Source organism: Pseudopodoces humilis, chromosome 16, assembly GCF_049639895.1.
Source record: "Pseudopodoces humilis isolate 2021_Gansu_Grassland_sample_001 chromosome 16, ASM4963989v1, whole genome shotgun sequence".
NCBI lineage: Eukaryota > Metazoa > Chordata > Aves > Passeriformes > Paridae > Pseudopodoces > Pseudopodoces humilis.
In genome coordinates this window covers 19,550,610-19,570,779 of record NC_142215.1, presented here as the reverse complement: position 1 = coordinate 19,570,779, position 20,170 = coordinate 19,550,610, and the positions used below count along the sequence as shown (strand labels likewise).

The 20,170-nt window shown below is 52.2% G+C and overlaps 1 protein-coding gene across 4 annotated transcripts in view; it reads right to left on the bottom strand.

Moving 5' to 3' along the window:
* Positions 1–19,251, bottom strand: part of CPEB1 (cytoplasmic polyadenylation element binding protein 1) — a 37,913-nt gene extending 18,662 nt beyond the window's left edge. For 2 of the 4 annotated variants that reach the window (XM_088063311.1, XM_014251036.2), the window contains exons 1-3: positions 19,173–19,251; positions 13,557–13,734; positions 4,197–4,385 (exon numbers count right to left, since the gene is read on the bottom strand). In XM_088063311.1, the coding sequence (XP_087919437.1) occupies positions 4,197–4,385; positions 13,557–13,734; positions 19,173–19,187 (382 nt within the window). In that variant the 5' untranslated portion in view covers positions 19,188–19,251. Of the gene's footprint in view, positions 1–4,196; positions 4,386–4,649; positions 4,853–12,294; positions 12,563–13,556; positions 13,735–19,172 lie in introns of those variants that run through there. The other 2 variants (XM_088063312.1, XM_088063313.1) reach the window with 2 other exon arrangements.
* Positions 19,252–20,170: the final 919 nt, after the last annotated feature.

Here is a 20,170-nt window from a genome sequence, read left to right as displayed (position 1 = left end):
TGGTATTAACAGACTGGTTTTAGGATGATTTCCCCATGGGCAAGTCTGTTGTCCCACATAGGGACAGCTTCCAATGTAGGGCAGGACAGACCAGCCAGACCAAGCAACTGGCACGCAGGCTGAAAGCCAGGCAGGGAGACCCAAAATCTGCGCACAGACCTGCTGTGCGCTGCTGTTCTCCAGGCAAAAACTGGATCGAGACCCTGTTTGCTTGCACCCCTTGAGAAACAGGGCAGTGAAGGTAAAGGATACCATCAAGGGCAGCTCTACCTCGCTGCGTCTTAACCCCCCCTTGCCTCTCAACTCCAAGATCTCGGCACACGTGTCCGCCTGCTGGGAGGCTGAAGACAGGGAAATGCTGCCTCAAGAAATACACAACGGCAGGAGTGGAAGTGTTAAAGGCCAGTTTCCTGCACAAGTCCCTCCCCAGGTCACAGAGCAGGTTGCTGGGACTAGCTGAAGTATTTCCAGCCTGACAGATCTAGTGGCAGCAGAGGGTTTGAGACACTTCGCCTGCTGTGAGACAGCAGCTCAATCCTACAGCCAGAAAGTGCCAGCAGCTCGAGCCTGCAGCAGCCACTGCCTCCAGAGAGCCTCTCCAGGCACCAGCAGTGCCTCTGGCACATTCCCCAGAGCTCAGCACACACCCCCCGTGCGTTACAGGCCTGCTGCAGAAGGAAAACTCCTCACAAATAAACCTGCCTGGATGCAGGGGGCTCAGCGGCCCTTTGGGTAGGCAGGATTGGGGCATAAAAACCAGCCCCACTGTTCTCTGACCTGCCATCAGCAGGCACTTGTTCTGCTGCACCAAGCTGTGTGGTGACAACGCCCTGGCAGCACAAGGTGACACCAGAAGGCTTTGCAGCCAAAGGTCCTTCCCAAGCTCAGGAAGCTCCCTGCTGGCAGGGACTACGAGGAGGAGAAGAGGTCCCAGCTCATCAGTACTCAAGCACAGCACTGCAGGAGACCACATTAGCAATATTTTTAGCCTGATTGTTAGCTATTTTGTTGCATTTCCACCCTCCCAGCCACCTCTCCGTGGGTCCACACAGCTGAGTCACTGCTGGAACCTTCCAAAGGCCCGGGTGCCAGACGCACAACAGCTTCTCTTGGCTGTGCCAGCCCTCCCCCATGTCCAGCCACAGCCCAGCACTGCCGCAGCCTCACCTGCCTGCAGGACATCCCGATGGACACCCCAGCCCCACGGGCCAAGGCCAGCTGCAGCCTCCCAGGCCTCAGCAGCACTCAGACACAGCAACATAGCCTCCCTCCTTCCATCACACCATGGACAGGCCACCTGGAAGCACCAGCATCTGCCAGCTCCTTAGACCCACATAGCTCTCAGACACAGGACACTTCTCTGCCACCCAGAGTGCTCCACAACCTTTCAGAAAACACTCCTCAACTACAAGCTCTCTGCTCCCAAGGAGCTCCACTGCCACTCCTCCAGGGCCCTGAGGAAGGGCTAAGGGCCCACAGAGACAGTAGGTGTGGGTGGCTGAAGCAATACAGGGCCATGCACAGGATCAGGAGCCTTTCACCTCCCCAGCCAGCACATACCATCCCCACAGCTCTCAGAGCAGGACAGTAACAACAGCCCAGACCGTGAAGCACTCCTGGCCCAGATGCTCACTTGCAAAGGGAACGTGGGAGTGAGAAGGAGAACACTGTCTCAGGATCACAACACCCCCAGCTACAGGGCACTGGACCCTCTGCACAGCCACAGAAGGCCGGAGGCTGCTCTGCCAGAGCAGTACAGGTGCACTTGGGCAGGTCTCACATCCCAGGCACCCTCTTTGTGTACTAATGGGAATACCAGGAGTCAGAAGTGCAGAAAACAGGCCTCTTCAGACAGCACTGGGTGTCACCTTCCACCAGCTGTTACCACACTTGCCACAACCACCCAGTGGGCACAGATCATCAGAGCCCAGGGCTGTGCCTGAGGCAAGATCCTTTCCACAGCTTTACCCAGGCCTCTACGGCAGGCAGGAGCTCCAGCATAAAGCACTGCAGTCAGTGGGGGCACCTGACACCAGATACATCCTTCCATGAGCAGGGAGGTCACCAGAGCACCTTCAAATCCTCTCCAACCTAACTTTCTTCCTGAAACCAGCAGTCCCTTCCACCCCCTTAGGAATAAATTCCCGCCACCAGCATGGCCATGCCAACCCCACCACCCAACCTCCGAGGCACAGAGCCCTCCTCGGGCTCATGCCAGCACTGCTCTCCTGCCTGCCGGAGCACTGCGGAGACATCCACGCCTCTGCCAAGGCAGGCTGGCAGGAAGCCGGCCAAGAGAGCTCTGGAGATGCCTACAGAGGAGCAGGTGGAGCTGGGACATCTGCACCGAGTGGCTGCCTCCACGTGTGACAGCCTCGTTCCGCAGCGCGCTGTGCGCTGAGCCCACTGCCAGGGCTGCGAGCAGCAGGGTTGCTCCAGGGGATGTCACCTGCTCCAAGTGGGCTCTTCATCCATTAAAGATCCTGTGACACAGGGAACAGCAGGGCTCCAGTCTGCCAACAGCCAGAAGGGGCTCGGAGCAGAGCTCTGAGGCACCTGGCCGGCCCACTGCACACTAACTTGTTTCTCCTTCCTCCTTCCAGGTCTCAGCTGGCAATGAAAGTACAGGCAGGAGAGTGTGGTATTCCCTGGTTCATTAGGGGAAGCCCACAGGACCATGTGGAGGTTTGCTCACTGGAGCAGAGCAAGGCTTAATAAAGCTACCACAGCTGGGCTGCAGGCAGACCTCAAGTGCCTATGTCAGGCCCCACATGCCAAGCCTTGTGGAAATTAAATGCAGAAACTCAAATGAACTGTGCAGATCGAGCTGTTCAAACTCTGCTACCCCACTAGTACTTTTTTTTTTTCTGTTTTACAACTCATGCAGCAACTCAGAGCTGTGTCCCAGACAGCTCCTCCTATGCTCAGGACAGCACCCCCTTGCCCCTCCAAACATCCACACAGGCAAACCCCACTGCCCAGCTCCTCCTCCCACCCAAGCAGCTATCTGTATTCCTGTCAGCACCAACTCCATGCCTGGGGCCTCTGTGTCACCCAAGTCTGTGCAGCGATGCACTCCCCTTTTAACAAAGCAGCAGCATGCTGCTATAAAGGGATGAGTTTCTGTAGCAACCAGGCTGTACTTGCACAAACTCTGCCAAAGCACTAGATCTTTCCACAGACTGATACTTGAGTGAACACACCATTTGTGAAACTGGTTTTTACATGCCTCAGAAGCTAGCAAGTGAACTCTTCCCTGTTTTACCCCTCTGCTCCAACACCAAGCTGAGAGGATGCATTAAGTTTGTCCAAGCAGCACCCCTTTCTCCTGGGATTTTACAGGGAATGCTGGTGTCTCAAACAGTTAACTGGACCCCCACATCACTCCAGGGGAGGCACCCAGCATCCCTGGAATCCCCCAGCCAATCTCAGCTGCAAAAGCAGACTCAAGGGGGAAGGGCACGCCAGCCAGCAGCGCGTGGCTGCAAGCCCACACCCTGCCCATCACATAGGTTTGCGCTGGACCAGAAGATTTAAAACCAGAAGCCATTCCACTGCATCTCCTGCAGCCCACTGCCAGGCACAGCCCGCTATTTCTAGTTGAGTGTGGGAGTGGAGAAGGATCCCTCCAAGTCTCCCACCCAGCCGGGGAGCTGCCAGCTGAAGTTGTTGGGTGCTGGCTGTACCACACCCCACAGCAGAGTTGGGCAAGCGGGTCCGCCAGGACTTTGGCAGTCGGGCACCGGGGGGCCCTCTGCAAGCACAACCCCCCTACCTGCAGAGCTCCCTGCCACCAGGGATTTCCTCAGGCTGCTGGAGTGAAGTTCAGCCTCAGTCCTACCCAGCGTGTTCAGCCTCCTGACACCACACCCCCCACCCACTCCCTCCAAACACAGCAAGAGGATTTCTCCTCTCCCGGTGAGGTTATTCCTCCAGCAGCACTACAGCTCTGAGCAAAACAACCCCGGGCACTTCTCATCTGCAGTGAGCTGACAGCAGAGCAGAGGGGGCTGTGGCACAGGCAGCCACAGCCTCCCCAACTCAGCTGTCACATTACACAAGCACCAGGGCTCAAGAAGCCCCCATTAGCTGCCGCCAGCGCCCTGTTACACAAGCACATCACTCCACGTTAGCTTGAAACCAGCCAAAACCACACAGAATCCAACAACTGTTGCTGCGTGTGTCAGCAGACTCACCGGACTGTGTGCTGGTTTGTGCTGCAGTGTCAGAGTCCTGGGTGCTCCAGGGTCTGTCCCACCCTGTCAGGTTGAGGGACTGCAGGCCAAGGCACAGATCGTTGGTGTCTGGGAGGCCACGGGAAGACTCTTGCGTGGACGTAGGGAAGAGCATCCTGCTTGCCACTGCTTCTTCAGAATCCTGGATGTCTGCTCGGATGGAGAACAAACAGAAGCTTCAGAGTTCAGGGCTGCTTTTTTCTTTTTAAAGCAGGAGTTTTCCAAAGCGTTAAGCCCCAAGCCAGGTCTCGTGCCGCTCTGAAGCCACGGCTCCTGCAACCAGCAGTTGCACCCCAAAAGGGATGGCTACCATATGTCCAGAATCCAGCCCCCCACCCCCCTCGGCCCCTCCACCTTCCTATCCCGTCTGCATTACTGACTGGGTCAGCATGTGACCAGGCTGCTGATGCTTACTGTGCTGACAGTGACGTCACTCAGCCATGCAAGAGAACTGCATCAGCTCTTACAAAATAAAGGTAAGAAGAAAGGATAAGATTTCCCCTGACAGACAAGACAGTAGCAGGAGGAAAGAGGAGCAGTTCCAGTAATTCAGGGGAGGCAGGCAGCACAAAGCAGGGCTCGTCGGCACAGCAGACACCAGGCTGGAGGCAGCAATCCCCCCAGCAACGACAAGAGCAGCAGCGACAGAGCACAGTTAGTTTTAGTGCTACCCAGCTCTCCTGTCCCCGCCTCCCTCCACCCACAAAACCCAAAAACACTTTAGTCCTGGCCGGCTTCCACCTGCTGGCTCCGATTCAGAGCCGATGCAAAGCTTCGCAATTCTGCTGGCATAATCTGTTTGGTTGAGCCCGGCCACTGTGCCTGACTCGGCATTGTTTACCCCTGAGTAACAAGGATAACCTTCAACCCCCACTACCCGGAGAGCAGCCCATCATCCCCGGTCCAGCCTGAGTGGGCACGTCCTGCCAGTATGGGAGGAAGAGGACTGAGCAGACCCACTTCATATCAGGAATTTTTCATGGCCTGTTTACCTTTCACCCACCTGGTGCCCCCTTTCCCAGCCCTCCCCTCCCCTGCAGGGTGTTCACAAGCCTACAGTACTGGAGACGCGGATTCTCGCCTTGGTTTAAGCCAGTGCCAACAGCCTAAGGAAACACAGCAGGTTCATAGTCTGAGAATTCCAGTTTAACGCAGGGATGTGGGGGTTGGTGAAACCACAAGATGCTCAGCTGTGCTACCCGAAATCTGAGTCAGAGGGCATTTATAAGCCAACTCCCAAGCAGCAGCAGCTGTCTCCACCTCCTCCCCCTGCCCCCACAGCCTCCCACTGTGCCATCAGATGTACACCTCGCTCCACACGCTGCTCCCGGCTCTTCCGCAGGCGCTGCAGTCACTCCAGTCTGTCACATTATCCCTCACGTGAAGCCCCAGCCATCCCAACAGCGTTCCTAGCCTCCTTTTCCACATCCACAGCCCATGCCACTCGGGTGCCCATGAGCAAAGCCCAGGCAAGGCGGGTGGCAGCTGGGTAACTTGTGTGTGACACAGGCCACTGCTGCCAGAGGCGGGACCCCTGCCTCCAGCCCACAGCAATTTGGGAGCACCAGCATTCCCAGACACCAGTGCAGGGATTGAGGCACCACAGGCAGGATCAGAGCATTTAAAACCATAACCTGCTGGCAGCATGTCAGCTTCCCCCCTCCCAGCTGCAGCCTCCTCCACAGCACTCCACCACGGTGTTTCCTACTCCTCAAAGTACTAGTACAAGCTGTAGTACCAATTCAGTCACATTACTACCAAGCACCTGTAACAGCATCTATTCCTCTGACAGCATCACACCACATCTCCAGCATGACATTTCACTGCATCAATTCTTCCCTGATAGTTTTTTGATTGCTTGTTTTGGACATCTCTAACATAGGGAGGAGAGGATCAAGACACAGTGCTCAGCCAACTCAGTTCCCACAGCAACCATAACTTGTCCATATGAATATGTAACATTCCTGCCTTCATGAAAAGGCACAAGTGCTGTGCACAGATCCCTGGCAGCAGGAGACTCCCTTCCCTCTGGGGACCAGGGATCTTGCTAGGTCACAAAAAAATAATTCCCACCAAGCTTCATCTTCTGGGGAGCAAGGACACACTAACAACACACAGCACAACTTAAATCCCAACAGCTTGGATGAAACCCACGACTGAAGAAATAAGGAATACAGGCAACAAATTTATCTGCAACAGGAAGCACTCACACTGCAGAATCCAGCCTCATTTTCCTTAACTATTCACATTTTTTAGGAAATAAACTGTTTCACTTAATCGACCTAAATCAGATTCAAGTAAAAGATCCATGATTCTCTGATGACTTCAATCCACATCAAAAACAAACTCCCTGCAAACCAGTTACAGCTCTGACTGCAGAAGCACAGAGCAGAATCCACTCAGATAACCAGCAGTTTTTAATTAGACATTTTCCCATCGGAAGCCAGCCCAAGCCGCTTCCCCTTTAATACTCCCAGCCAGGCTGAAAGACAAGTCATCCAGGCAAAACATCAACTAAAAAAACCAAAGAACTTAAACAGATTTCTGGACTAGTTATTTTTAAAAGTCAGGAGTCCAGAGATTTGTTACAAAGCAATCAATTGTTGCAGGCAGAAAAAATAAATCAGATACTAGAGCAGGAAGAATTAAATTTCTTACAAAAATTCAGTCTGAAGAGTCATAACCAAGTTATTCATAACTAAATGTCTACCAAATACTAAATAAACTTCACTTTGCAACCTGACACAGCCCAACCCAAGTGCTTTACTGCAGATTTTTCCAAGCACCAGCCACCAGCACTAGCCCTTCCAACCTGGATTTTTCCCTGGAGTTGCCACTGGAAGCAAACCATCCTGGCAGAGGGAGCAGCGCTGCGCTGGGCTTGTGCCCGAGTGTCTGGGAGAGACTGAGCTCCTGCCTCCCAAGCCTGTTGGGTTTGATTTCAACAGTATGATGAGAACAAAGTCCTTAACAAAACACTCCCTCACTGGCCTCAGAGCAAATGTCTCTCCTGGGTGACTCCCTTCTGCCTGTACAGGAGAGCCCTGCAGCCAGGCCACAGCACAGGCCAGACAGCTTTCCAAGCCATTGCCCGTGTGGAAAGCTGCATTTTCCAGACCTGAACTGTGAGACCTGGATTTAAGACATTCCAAAGGCTCTTGAAGGTGAGGATCTCCAGAGCTCAGCTCTGAGCTGCAGGCAAGGACAGCTCCCACAGCCCCAGGCCCCACCCCAGCCCACCGTCCCCACTCACATCACTTTGGGCAGGCGTGTTTCCCCACAGGAAGCTGGGCTGGGGAGTTCACCTGGTTAAAACCAAGCCATAGAGAGTTTGTTTTAAGCCTGGTTTGCTCCCCTGATCTGGTATGCAGCATGGCTTCACCAACCAGGCACTTCAAACAAGAAAATATTTAGGAAATTACAGCCTAAGCCTGCGTGGGAAGGATCCACAAGGCCTGGCAGCAGAAGCTGTGGTCCACAGGCAGGTTGTGAGTTAAGGGAGCAGGAGGAGCAGGGAGCATGATTCAGTTCCTGGCCCATAGCAGCAGCATCTCTGTGCCATCAGTCTGGAAAGGTGGTGCTTCAACCTAGCACAAAGCTGATCAGATATCTGAGCCTTCCAGATCTGGGAAGGCCAGTTAACAACCCAGCACACAGGGTTTTCCTTCCTCTGGGTTTCCTCAGAACGGTTAAGCAAACATGAATCAAGTCAGATCCCATTCCTACCACCTCCACAGCCAGGACAGTCTCCCTTTGTTCCCACATGCTGGTGGGACCAGATCCTCGATACAGATGAAACCCCTCCTTGAATGTGGGCCTCCCAGCAGCAGCACTGCTTTGCCTTTCGCACTTCTCTACACCTCCAATTGTAAAGGCTGGGAACCACATCCCTGAAAATTAAGCCTCTCAAGTACCTTCCACATACAAGACAAACAAATATCCAAGTAAAAGCTTTCAGATGAGCCAACTGTATTCCCAAAGTGCAGAGGAGATCATCAGGGACTTAGAAAGCCACTTGTTCAGCATAAACTTACTGGTTACAAGAGGTTTTTCTTTAACACAACTAAGCATCTCCCCTGTAATCTGAAAAGTTCCTTGTGGAGACACTGCCACATGACCTGTTTCACAGCCAGATGAAGGAGTCTGCCTTATTCCATAACCACAAAAACTTGAGCAGCTGGCAAACAACTACTCCAGAAAGCAAGGAAGAGGCACTGCAACAGTCTTGCTGCTCTGCCTCCCTCTTCCAAGAGTAACAAAGACTGCCACAGAATTACAGCACCAAAACCTGAGTGACAGAGCTCAGTACAAATCAGAAAACTGGATCTTCAGGAACACCACCAATCTGTGACCAGTGCAGAGAGCAATAGCTCTAGGCCAAGTCCCTGCTCTGCAGAACACTGACCTGCTTCCATCTGCATAGATCTGATACAAAACCCGGTTACTAGAGCCACTTTCCAGTAGAGAGAAGCATCATGCTTATGTAGGCAAAGAGCTGGCAATGTGACACTAATTCCAAAAGCCAACAAAACCAAGGGAAGTAAGTGTGCTCTTTTTTCTGAGGCATAGGTGTGGAATTTCACTATTCAGGATGTGTATGGGGCATCCAGCATTTCTTTGGGGCAGGCAGAATGGTTCTGCCAGCTTCAGGTGAGCTCCTAGTAACAGCCTCGCTCTGCCTCAGCACCTCCAGGTAAGCAGAGCTACCTTTTGGGTCTCTGCATCCTAAATAATTTTATTCCCTGATCCAAGACCATGCATATCAGATCACCTGCATCCAGCACTGTCTGGAATGTTTCCTTGGGGCTGCAAAGCAAGGAAGAGCAGAGGAATTTACATGACAATATCAGAGATACTTTTTGGAGGCTAAACAAGTGATAGGTCATTAATTGACTGCAGTTAAGAGCAAACAGGAAGCCAATTTAGTCATCAGCTAGTCTGGCTTTGCATTTGTCCTTCAGTTTTCCTTAAATAAAGCAGCCACAGAATCATTAAAGCCTGATGGGCCACAACTAACAGCCTTTAAACACTGAACTTGGCATCTGAAGCCTCTCCCATCCAAAGGAAGTCATTTAAGCATCTCCCATTTCTTCACACAATGGACTGTCAAGTTAGAGAAAAATAATGGCTGCTTTGTTGTTGTTAAATGAGCAGAGCTTAATGAAAGAGATCTATGTTGCTGGGACATTTGGGGTACCTACATGTCTTTAAAGCTCCTTTTAAACAAAGCGTTACCTCCAGTTGAAACCAGCAACAGGCACACAAAAGCTCTCGTGGGATATTTACTCCCAGTTCTACTAAAGCTGGAAGTTGTGCCTATAGAAAGAACAGGGCGATTCCAAAAGCTGGTATAGGTGGAAGCACCTTCCACCCAGCAAGGCCCAGCTTTAAAGCCTGGCAAGCAAACCACCAGCCAGTTAAGAAACTGGCCTTGCTCACGTTCTTATTCAGAGAGGTGATAAACACATGCATCAGCTTTAAAACCACATTCCTTTCGAAGTAGCTGCTCAAGGGCAGGCAGCTGCTCCAGCAGGAGATGCTGACTCCTGCCTCTGTCAAGGCCATGCTGTCTCTCCCACCTCTAGCACCACATGGAAAGTCACTAAAGGTTAAGGACTGCACTGAGGAGGTTCTGCCTTTCTCCTGAGAGGACTAAGGCAGCCAGACAGGCAGCAGTTGTGAAGCACCACGAGCCTGTTCCAGAAGCCACCAGACAGGTTCTATAATGACAGCTCTCCCTACACCACTGCACTCCAGTTTGGGAGAGCGCCCTGAGCCTGCTGCTCAGAGAGCTCCTGGAGCAGCTACCCACAAACCTCGAGGGGCTGGCCAGCCCTGGCATCCCAACACAGCTGGCTTTGACAAGGCAACCAACTTCACCAAGGATCATCATCAGCTGCAAACTCATCTTCACAGAGATCCAGCTTCAGGTGTGACAAGCTGAACCTGCAGCAGCAGTCCCAGCTCTGCCCAGAAGGGGATAACACTCTGCGTGGCTCCAGGAGTGCTGAATCAGCCTGTCCTCTCACATTGCTTAGGCTGCTGCTGGACTGATCCCAGCGTGGCTTCACTGTCAGCCCAGAAAAGTGTCTCCACACGTGCTTCCCCAATAGCATTAGTGAAAGGTCATGAACTTCTGCCATCTCTTCACCACGTGTAATCCTCTTAGTGCTCAAAGGGGCTTCTTCAACACAAGTCCAAGCCAGGATAAATTTAGTTTGACCTGAAGATGACAACTGAAAAGCTTGAGGGACCACAAAGAGATTAAAGTCCAAGCATTTACTGCTGGAATAAAGTATCCTCCCCAACCTCTGCCATTAAAAAAGTTTAAGTTGTAAAAAGACAGTCCTTTCACCTGTTATAGCTACTACATTCATGGTGTATCTCCAGATTCATCATGCCTGCCCAAACAAGGAGTTCCATGATAACCTAGTCTAACTACAGCTGTTCCTGCACGAAGTAAAGCACCACAGACTCGGGATTCTTCAGAAGTGACTTGACTTGGAGCAATGACAAAACACCACATGAGATGAAGGGTCTCTACTGCACTGGCCATCTACCCAGAAGTTCATTCAAGGGCAAGGCAAAAACCTCCAACAACCTGTTCCAGGCTTCGCCACTTTCTCAGATACCTGCACTATATTCTGAATTTTAGCAACCTGCTGCTTAGCCTTACAGCCATCAGGTGTGAATTTCTGCACAACCCAGGCCAGGGCCCAGGTGCCAAAGTAACTCCTCCATTTATAGATCATAGAATGCCCCAGGATTCACAGCCTCACTGACACTGCCAGCTTTTTCTTGAGCAGAAGACTCATTAGCAGCTTATCAAACATTACAAGCAGCCCCTGCACTTTTCCGCTCTGAACACAGGACAAAGCTTGCAGAGCTACTGCATTTAGGCCCTCCTTACCTACCCAGAGGTCCCAGCTCCAACATGAAGGAAACAAAGCTGGGACTGCAAGGAGACTGGTAACTCTGAGCTGCCAACACTTTGGCAGATGCTGACTCATACACAAACTTACAGCTGGTAACTGCTGGCCCAGGTTGTCTTCTTACCAGTACCTTCACATTTCCATTAGCCCAAGGCAGCCCTCCTCTAGCCCAGCAAGGCCCAGTATCCTTTGGTAAGTGGGCAATTCTCTCCCACAACATCATAAGCATTTGTGTCACTATACAAGGTATTTGACACGAGTCAAAACATTCGTGCAAGGCCCCCCAACCCTGGTCTCCAGCACTCACTGGTGAGACTGGTCTTTCAGCTGCCACAGCAGGAAAAAAAAAGCAGCTTAGGGTGTACCCAAAGCACAAGTTTGGTTTCCCTGCAGCAAAACAAACATTTGCTAGAGGAAGGTGCTCTTTTTTACATCCAAGTACTAGTGTACCTGCCCTGACAGAGGTCTTCCACAGGACTTACTGATCACCTGAAACAAGCAGTTTAACACCACTGGGAAACTCAAGAGTTTCCAGACAAGGCATCACCAGCAAGACCCTTTGGCCTAGAGGTCCCTATGAAAATCCAGAGTAAATGACAGAACAGAGATTTGCAAGCAGCAGGCCAGTAAAAAGTTCTACTTCTGTGCCAGGCAAACACCCCTATCCCTCAGAATATTTTTCTAAGTCAAATACAGCACTGCAAATTAAAATCGCTGTGGCCGTTCTTAAGCCCAGACCTAAAACCAGAACTAATCCACACCTTCACAGGATCAATCTGCTCTGGCAGAGAGAGACATCTCCTTTATTAACCAGGTTAACTTTGGCAAGCTGAAACTCAGTCAGGAAATACCTCGAACATCTCCTAAGAGTCTATGAAATGTTCCCATTCCATATGGAGTAGGAAGGACGACAGCTAAGATTTAAACAAGGGAGCCAGAAACCATTCTTTCATGAGCCCACTGCAAGGAGATAAAGGAAAGTATTTCTGCTTATTTCTCCTTTATGCTTCCAGTGCATCTAGATCAGATACAGCGCTGGCTACTTCTGTGCCAGGGGACAAAAAAATAAATAAAAATATCCAAACCAGCTCAGACCAACAGCAAATCTCTAAAAAAGCACCACTAACCTGAACTGGTTAATGTTCACTACACCACTGCTCAGAAGTAGCCAGCACAGCCTCCAATGCCACTTTACTCAGCAGGTTTCAAGCAATGCTGGCCATGGATCCAGGCCTCGAAGCAAGCAATTCACTTCCTCCGGTATTTCTGCAGCGCCAGCATGGGATCACATGGCCAGATCAGCCCCTTGTCCACACTGCTAAATCCTCAAATACCCAGGAGATTAAGCTGCACTGGAAGTCATCTGGTAGCAGTCATTTTGCTAGCCCAGAACAAAGTTGCACAGTTCGTCAAACAGACGAACACAGGGTGCCCAGACACTCATTTAGAGCTCTTTCCCACACCCATTTGATTAAACCTCAGATTACCCAGGAGGCCAAGGCAACCCTGTCTCCACGTGACAGCAGAGAAACCTGCTCTGCCCACAGACAGCACCTGGCAAGGTCATCAGCTGGGGAGGTTCAGTCCTTCACTTTGTTTTGGGACATACCCTGAGGGACCAGTTTGTTTCCAATAACGGCAGAAGTGTTTATTGACCCTGTAATTCAGAGGCTGGAGAGGCAAGAGCAATCCCTTTCAAGTGCCCAAATCCTTGGGCACAAGCTCTGCTGCTCAGAGGTGTGCTGGCAAAAGGAGTATCAGGCACAAATACAGTTACTGGCAAGATCTGGGCTGCTGCAAAGGGACAAAAGCACGTCCTTCACTTGGATAAAAATAAGACCAGACCAAACACTCTCTGCTTTGGCACATAACTTCTGTCTTGAGGCAGCAGAACATGCCCACTCCCCTCAGCCTGGAGGAAACAGAGACTTGCAGCACTGATTTCATCACACCAAGCCTGCTTTGCAGGCAAGTCTGCACCCACCTGTGCTCTTACATGCAGGTTAACTAACCTGTGGCAAACACAGTTTTTCAAAATTCTGTCACAATTTCAACGTATGCAGCAACTCAGCCCCACTAATATTGAGAGCAGATGAATCCTGCCTCCAGGAGAGGCAGACTAAAGGAGTCTGCTGGAGATATTCCCACCAGGACTTGGCAGGTCAGGCAGGGTACACTCGCATCCTGCCCACAGTGACCCACAGCACCACGAGGAGGCAAGCAAGCCTTCCCAGGCACCTCCAGGCTGCCAGGGAATACATGGATTATTTAGGCACACAAAGCCATCCCCCCCCACCCCCGGTACCAAGCACGCCAACACCCGCACCACTGAGGATTACCACCACCACCAGTTCACCAGGCCCCACCAAGTGCCTCCCCACTCCATCACCTGGCAGGGTGTCACATCTGCTTTTTGTGACAGGCGTGGTGCAGACTCCACTGAAATCCAGAGAGTTGTCCAACATGGCATTTATTCGGCGGAATATATCCGCATTGCTGCAAGTGGAAAGTGCAGGAGCATTCGGGCTATCCCAGCAGTCTTTTATGCTCCTCAAAGGATCTTCTTCCTGAGGAAAAAGAACCGGTATGTGTGTCAAATAGGTAAGTACTCAGCTTTCAACACACTGTGGAAAGCCTGGACTACCTCCAATATTCACATTAGCTCAGGGGTTTTAGCAACACTCAAACCCAATTCTTGGCATTAAAGAAGCAATTAAGCAAACGGGTCAGCAATTTGTCAGGACAGCACACTGGAGCAGACTGCCCGTCACACACAGAATACCGGAGATGGACTTTAGACTGACAGCCACACCAAACCAGCAGGGTTGTGAACACAGCTCCCTGCTGTTTTTCTCCAGCACATCACAACACCAGCAGAGATCTGATTAATGAGGGCACACACCTTCTACCCCAAAAGCAGTCTCCTGACACCAAGGGGCAAGTGGGATGCTCATGGTCCAGGCAGACATCACAAGGAACCACAGCAGCTCCTCTTCTGCACGGCAGAGGAGCTCAAGGCTCACCTCACTGCCCATCCTCGAGTTCTGGACAGTATCTTGGAATGACCCAAGTCGGCAGCAATCACTTCAGGTTTTCAGAAAAAAAGCCAAACAACGCTCCACAGCTCCTGACCACAAAGGCAGTTACCCCAAACCATCTCTGCTTTAGCACAACTCTCCATGGGCACAGATCCACCAGCATCAAGGATTTGCAATCATCCTAAAAAAGATAACCTCTTGTAAAGCTCCTGCCTGAGAAACATCAAACCCCTGGTTGCAGTCCAGAGAACCGGGAAGAGCAGCTGCTTTCCCAGCTCTGCTCACACTGAGCAGGCTCCTTTGGGAGCAGCTGCAGCACTTTCGAGTCCCTTGACAATTTAGAAGCCGCTAAGCTTCATCACTACCAATGCTTTGAGGCCGAGGACAGGTCTACCCACCACCCAAAAGCCACTGCACAACTGCTCCCAAGCATGCTGAGCAATCCGGAACGCTGGCAATTTAAGGCCTGCTTTAAAGAGAGGAGCAGGGAGGCACAACCCCCCCAGTCCTGGCCTCCGGGGCAGAATACTGGCCATTAAATCAGGTTAAAACCAAATCCAAAGAACTGAAGAGCATCAAGTCTGGCAAACAAGCCCCTGCTCCTCCAACACACACTGAAGCTCCAAATTGGGCCGTTTGTACTTGTCAAGCAGACAATTAGAGGCACCTCCTGGATGTGCTTCTCCAAGTTTCAGGCCTCACTAACCTCCACTTCTCCAACACTCGCGACCAAGTCTGAAGCACCGAGCTGGGTTTACTTTCAACTGACCCCTCGCTGATCTCTCAAGGAGTCTGGTCTGAACTGCATCTCACACGGAGAGGGGAATATTAGCCCAGCCCATGTCTGGCACTTACATTCCAACCCCCACCTCGCCATTACAGGCGCAAGATCTGTTCGTTTTCCCCAACTGCCCCCCACACAGCTAAAAAGAAAAGGAAGCCCAGTCCTGGAAGCAGCAGGAATAAGGGCAACTCGCACGGTGCCTTCAGGCGAGATCCCAACAATTGCTGGAGAACTCCAGCCCCTTTAGGACCATTAGCCTCTCTTCAGCGCCGAGGGCTGGGATCTTTGGCTACTGAAGTGCTCAGAGCTGTACAGGAAGTCACGATGTGGAAAGCCAGTGTCCATAAAGGAGACAGACGAGTCTTGCAACTTTGTTCAAATAAAGGGAGAGATTGTCCACGAGGGCACATGCCCGCAGGGCTCTCTCTCTCGGTTTTGGAGGGTGCAAGCCTCCTTTTAAGCCTGAACTCCCGGCCCCATGTTGCCCTCTTCCTGCCCCCTCAGCTGAGCTAGTACGAAGGTTCAGCCTTCCCGAGGCGCCTGCCACATATTCCCCCTTTAAACACGTCATTTTACCCCCAAAGTTCAGAAACTCAGGCTTGTCCGGACCCTTGTCCGTCTCAGGAGTCAATCTATCTGGGTTCTGTAATAAACCTGCGGCTTGAAGTTGGTAGAGCCATTAAGAACCATTTCAAAGCCCTTAACACCCACGGAAATGTTGGTTAACACAGGAGCAGCCATCGGAGCCCACCGCCAGACAAGGGGCCGGTACTCTGGAACACTCGTAAGGCGAGTAAAAGCGAGCTGAGCTGCAGGCTGAGAGAACAGGCAGAGCGTGCTTTAAAGAGCAGCTGGAGTACAGAAGCTCAAATTACAAAAGTATTGCCAGTCATCTTTAATAAAAAGGAGTGCCGCATCAGGCTGCCTTGGCACAAGTATGCAACTCCGCATTCTACTCCTGTTCCTGTGAAAGAACCACTTCCAGCGGGACACAAAGCCTTTTCCTAGGAGTCTGCACTAGCGAGACAAAATAACCCAGAGCAGCCAGCTGAGCGCCCCATCCATTCCCTCTCATTTAGCCTCCGCAACTGGCAGCACCAGTCCTGCTCCAAACAGCAACACAAACCAGCGAGAACACAGCCAAACCTTTCCACAAAAATCCCTTCTGCTAGAGAGCTTTTAACCCTAGACCGTCAAGGATATCCATAGGATACTGCAATCATCCTGGACACAGGGTAAGGAGGACCTCGCAGGCGCTTCACCCTCCTCTCCCGCAACCCTAAAATAAGATACTCCTTTAAGAAGAGCTCTGCAGGTCTCCAGAGCACTAAGAACCCAAGCCACGCCCAAGAGCCTGGAGAGGATGGTGAAAAGAGCTTGCAAATTGGAGAACCCACCCAGGTGCTTCCATCTCGGAATCAATACCAAAGCCCAGAGAAACACACCACGCCTGAGGCCGAGTCCCCAGAGCTGGTGCCACTCCATCATCCCCAGCCAAGATGGGCAACACAGCACACCAGAGCCCCGGTAGGATTCACCTTCCCTGCCCCACCTGGAAGGACTTCGCAAATTCAACACACTGCCTTCTCCAGGCTTTCCTGGAAGCCCTCTACACTGCAGCTACAAACTACAGATGCCTTTGCTTCCAGAGGCGGCAGTGAAGCAGCACTGGTGGGTCCTCCTGGCACCATGCGAGACACCCTGGGGTGTAACCAGTGACCCAACAGCCATTCTCAGCCATTCCATCCTGCTACACCTCACAATCCCAACCCAGAGGCACAAACACAGTTTTATCAGGGGATGAACAAGTCAGTGGAGAAGCCAATCCAGCTGCAGGTGCTTTTAAAACCACCAGCAAACACCACTCCCCAACACCTGGTAAGACATTCAGTCTCTTAGAGAGCTAGAAGTTTCTAGGGAACCAAAGCAGAAAAGGCAATTCAGTTTTTTGCAGCAGGCACAAAGTGCCACAGAGCAAACGATTCTGAGACTGTAGGTTAAGTCATTGGAGATCAGAAACACAGACCCAAGCAGCATCATACACAAACACAGCAAGATGAAGCTCAGTCCTCCACATCATGACTCAACCAAGAACTTATGTCCAAGCAGGAAAATTCATCCCCAGAACACTAAGGCTCCAGAGCCCTCTTGCAACCCAAACAAACACATGAATTGAGAAAAGGAGTGCCAAGAAACATCGAGGAGTTCCCCTCCCTCAGAACAACAGAGCACCAGCAAGCCTTACCACCACGGCAGAGAGCCCTTGTTTGGGATCCTTCCTTGCAGTGCATCAGGAAGCTGGCAGGACCCTGGACTTCCCATCCCACCAGCCCCAAGCAGACTCCACAGCCTGCAGAGTTTACCTGCAGGAGGGCCCACTCCAGGCACAACCAGCAGCACTCAGTCAGTGGCACAACACACACCTGTGCAGCAAAACACTGCAAAGGTGTTCAAGGCAAGTGGAAATGAGGAGCCTCCACAGCCCCGAGGCACACACACCTGCAGGAAATCTAGATAATGAAATCCCAGGGCTAGGCAGAACCTGCAGCATCACAACAGCACTGGCACAGGATTAGGATAGACTAATCCTTAGGGAAGTCATTAAACACAGGCTTGGCTGCCAGTATGGCCAAGATGTGCATTAGCTCCTGGGGATGCTGTGGAGCAGGCAGGGCTCATCCACCTCACCTACCTTAGCTGAAAAGAAAAAAAAAAAAGCTACCTTAGCTTTTTACATCTTCCACAGAAATCTCACCCAGGCACAGCACCATCCTGATGCCCAGAGGGGTTCTTGGAGCTGTAGCTACAACCAAGAGGGTCTTCAATCCCAAAGCAAAATTTAAGATGCTGTAAAAACAGTGCCTATGTCAACATTACCAAGCCAAGATGGCTCCATTCTTCAATGAAAGGCAGCTCAGAGAATCCATTTTTGATGGTATGTTTTGCTTGTCAAGTTGAAGTCAGCTACACCCATGCAAAACACAACAGTGGTGTAACTGTTTCCACCAAGCAAAGTACTCCACCTCATCCCAAAAAGTGTTAGGCAAGGCTGCACCAGCTCTCCCACCATCAGCAAGGCTAAGGTTAAGCAGCTGTCCTGGGGTTTACCGAGTAGTTATCTTGAACACACCTGGCTGGAATTAAGACTGGTCTTAATTCACAGGGTAGCACTGACTTCAGAACACCACCAGTGTTGCCAAAATTCCCTGTTTTGAAAGGCATTTCACCATCAAGGCAGCTATTTTTTGGTTTTGTCTTTTTTAAAGCCATCACTCACAAGCAGGTTTGAACACAAGCAATCCCCACAGATACCTGTTGCAGCAGATTGTCAAAGCTCAATAAGGTTTTAATTGGCTTAGGGAGACTTCCAGTCGAGACAAACTACAGCAAAGCAACGCGGTCCTGGAGCTCGTCCCTGAGCCCAGCTCCTACCCTGTGCACAGCTGCACCTGAAGTCCTTCACGAGCACTCCAGGTGCCAGCACACCTTGTTAGCCCATTACACAGGCACTGTTAATGAGCGTTAATCGGTTTCAGCTGAGGAATGGCAAAGGGTAAAACAAAGAACTCGTTTTTTAACAGATTTGTCTCACTCAGAACAACCTCAGTTACAAACTGAGTCTCCCCCTACCCCAGCCAGACAGTACATGGAGTTTTCAGCATATAGTTTACGAATAAAACAGCACCTTAGGTCATCTCATACACTAAAAAAAGGTCAGTTTAGAAGTGTGCAAAAATACTACTCGCATGAGTACAAGTGCCCACTATAGCCAAAACATGCCCACCATCCAAACATGAGCTCAGCACCTCCAACCCAGTTTCCTCCCCCTAAAGCCCCAGGAAGAAGGGAATAATAGGTTGCTAGGCTAGGACCCGCATTCCTTCAGCGGTTCCCTGAAGGCAGCACGGGTCAGTTGATGGGCTCCCTGAGCTCCATCAGAGCTGCTCCCCAGGGGTACCTCAGCAGCAGGACCCCCCCGAGGCCAGTCCAAAGGGGATGGGGATCCCACATCAGCGCTCCAACAGGAAGCGGGGGAGCTCCACAAACTGCTGTCCTGAGGGCTCGGGGTTCCCATGCCCTCTCCACGCAGGCACAGCGGGCGGGAACAGCAGCCCCCAGCAGCTCCACCGCGCGGAAACACGTGGCGGGGCGGCCTCGCGAGACGGCACGTGCTCCTACTCACCGGCGGGAAGGCCATGGGCGGCACGGTGGGCAGGCGGTCCCAGAACGCAGCAGGAGCGAGCCAAGAAGGTAGTGGGGACACCGGGAACGGCAGGGGCTCTTGGCTGGCCCGCGGCTTTTATGGGCCGGGCCGGGCCGGGCCGGGGGCGGGGGCGGGGGGTGGGGGCACGGAGGGAGGGGACGGGGGGGTGCCGCTGAGGGGTGGGGCTGCGGCGCATGCGCGCGGCACGCGCCGGCCGCGTGGCGGCTGCAAGACCGCCATGGGCTGCTTCCCGCCACTTCCCCGTGGAGCCGCCTCGTCCCGGGCGCCGTGAGGGGACGGGCACCCACGGGTTAGCGAGGGACTCAGCCCGCCTGAGGGACGGGGCGGTGGCACTGCACTGTCCAGTTTCAGGCACTCTCCTAGCGGTGGCAGCTGTCGCGTGCACGATGTGGCGCTCGCTCTGCTCCCGCCCTGAGGGGAATGGGATCCCCATAGCGTTAAATTGAGGTCCAAGGGCAGTCTTAATGTCATCACTTCTTCACACGTAGGCTGTGGTACTCCCTCAGCCCTCTCAGAGGAGATGGGACCCCTGGGCAGTTAAAGTATCCCCTCTGAGGGGAGTGGGGTGGTGGCGGCACTGTGGTACCCAGCTATAGTCCCTCAGGGACACCTCAGTACCAGAAGCTCTCCCCTCATGGGCTGTGGTGCTCACTGAACACCCCGTGAGGGAATGGGCCTCCTGAGGGATTAAATCAGCCCCTGTAATGGGGTGGTGGTGGCATTGCCCAGCTGGAGTCCCTTGGGGACATCTCAGCACTGGCAACATTCCATATTCCTCTGAGGGGAACGGGACCCCAAGGGCAAATGACAGGACTTAAGGACTTAAATCAGCCCCTCTGAGGGGTCTGAGATGTAGCGATTCTGACTTTTGCTTCAGCAGCTTTGGGGCCAGTCACCACACACAGGCTGGGTGCTGACCGAGTGAGCACTAGGAAGGTTCAGCCTTCCCGAGGCGC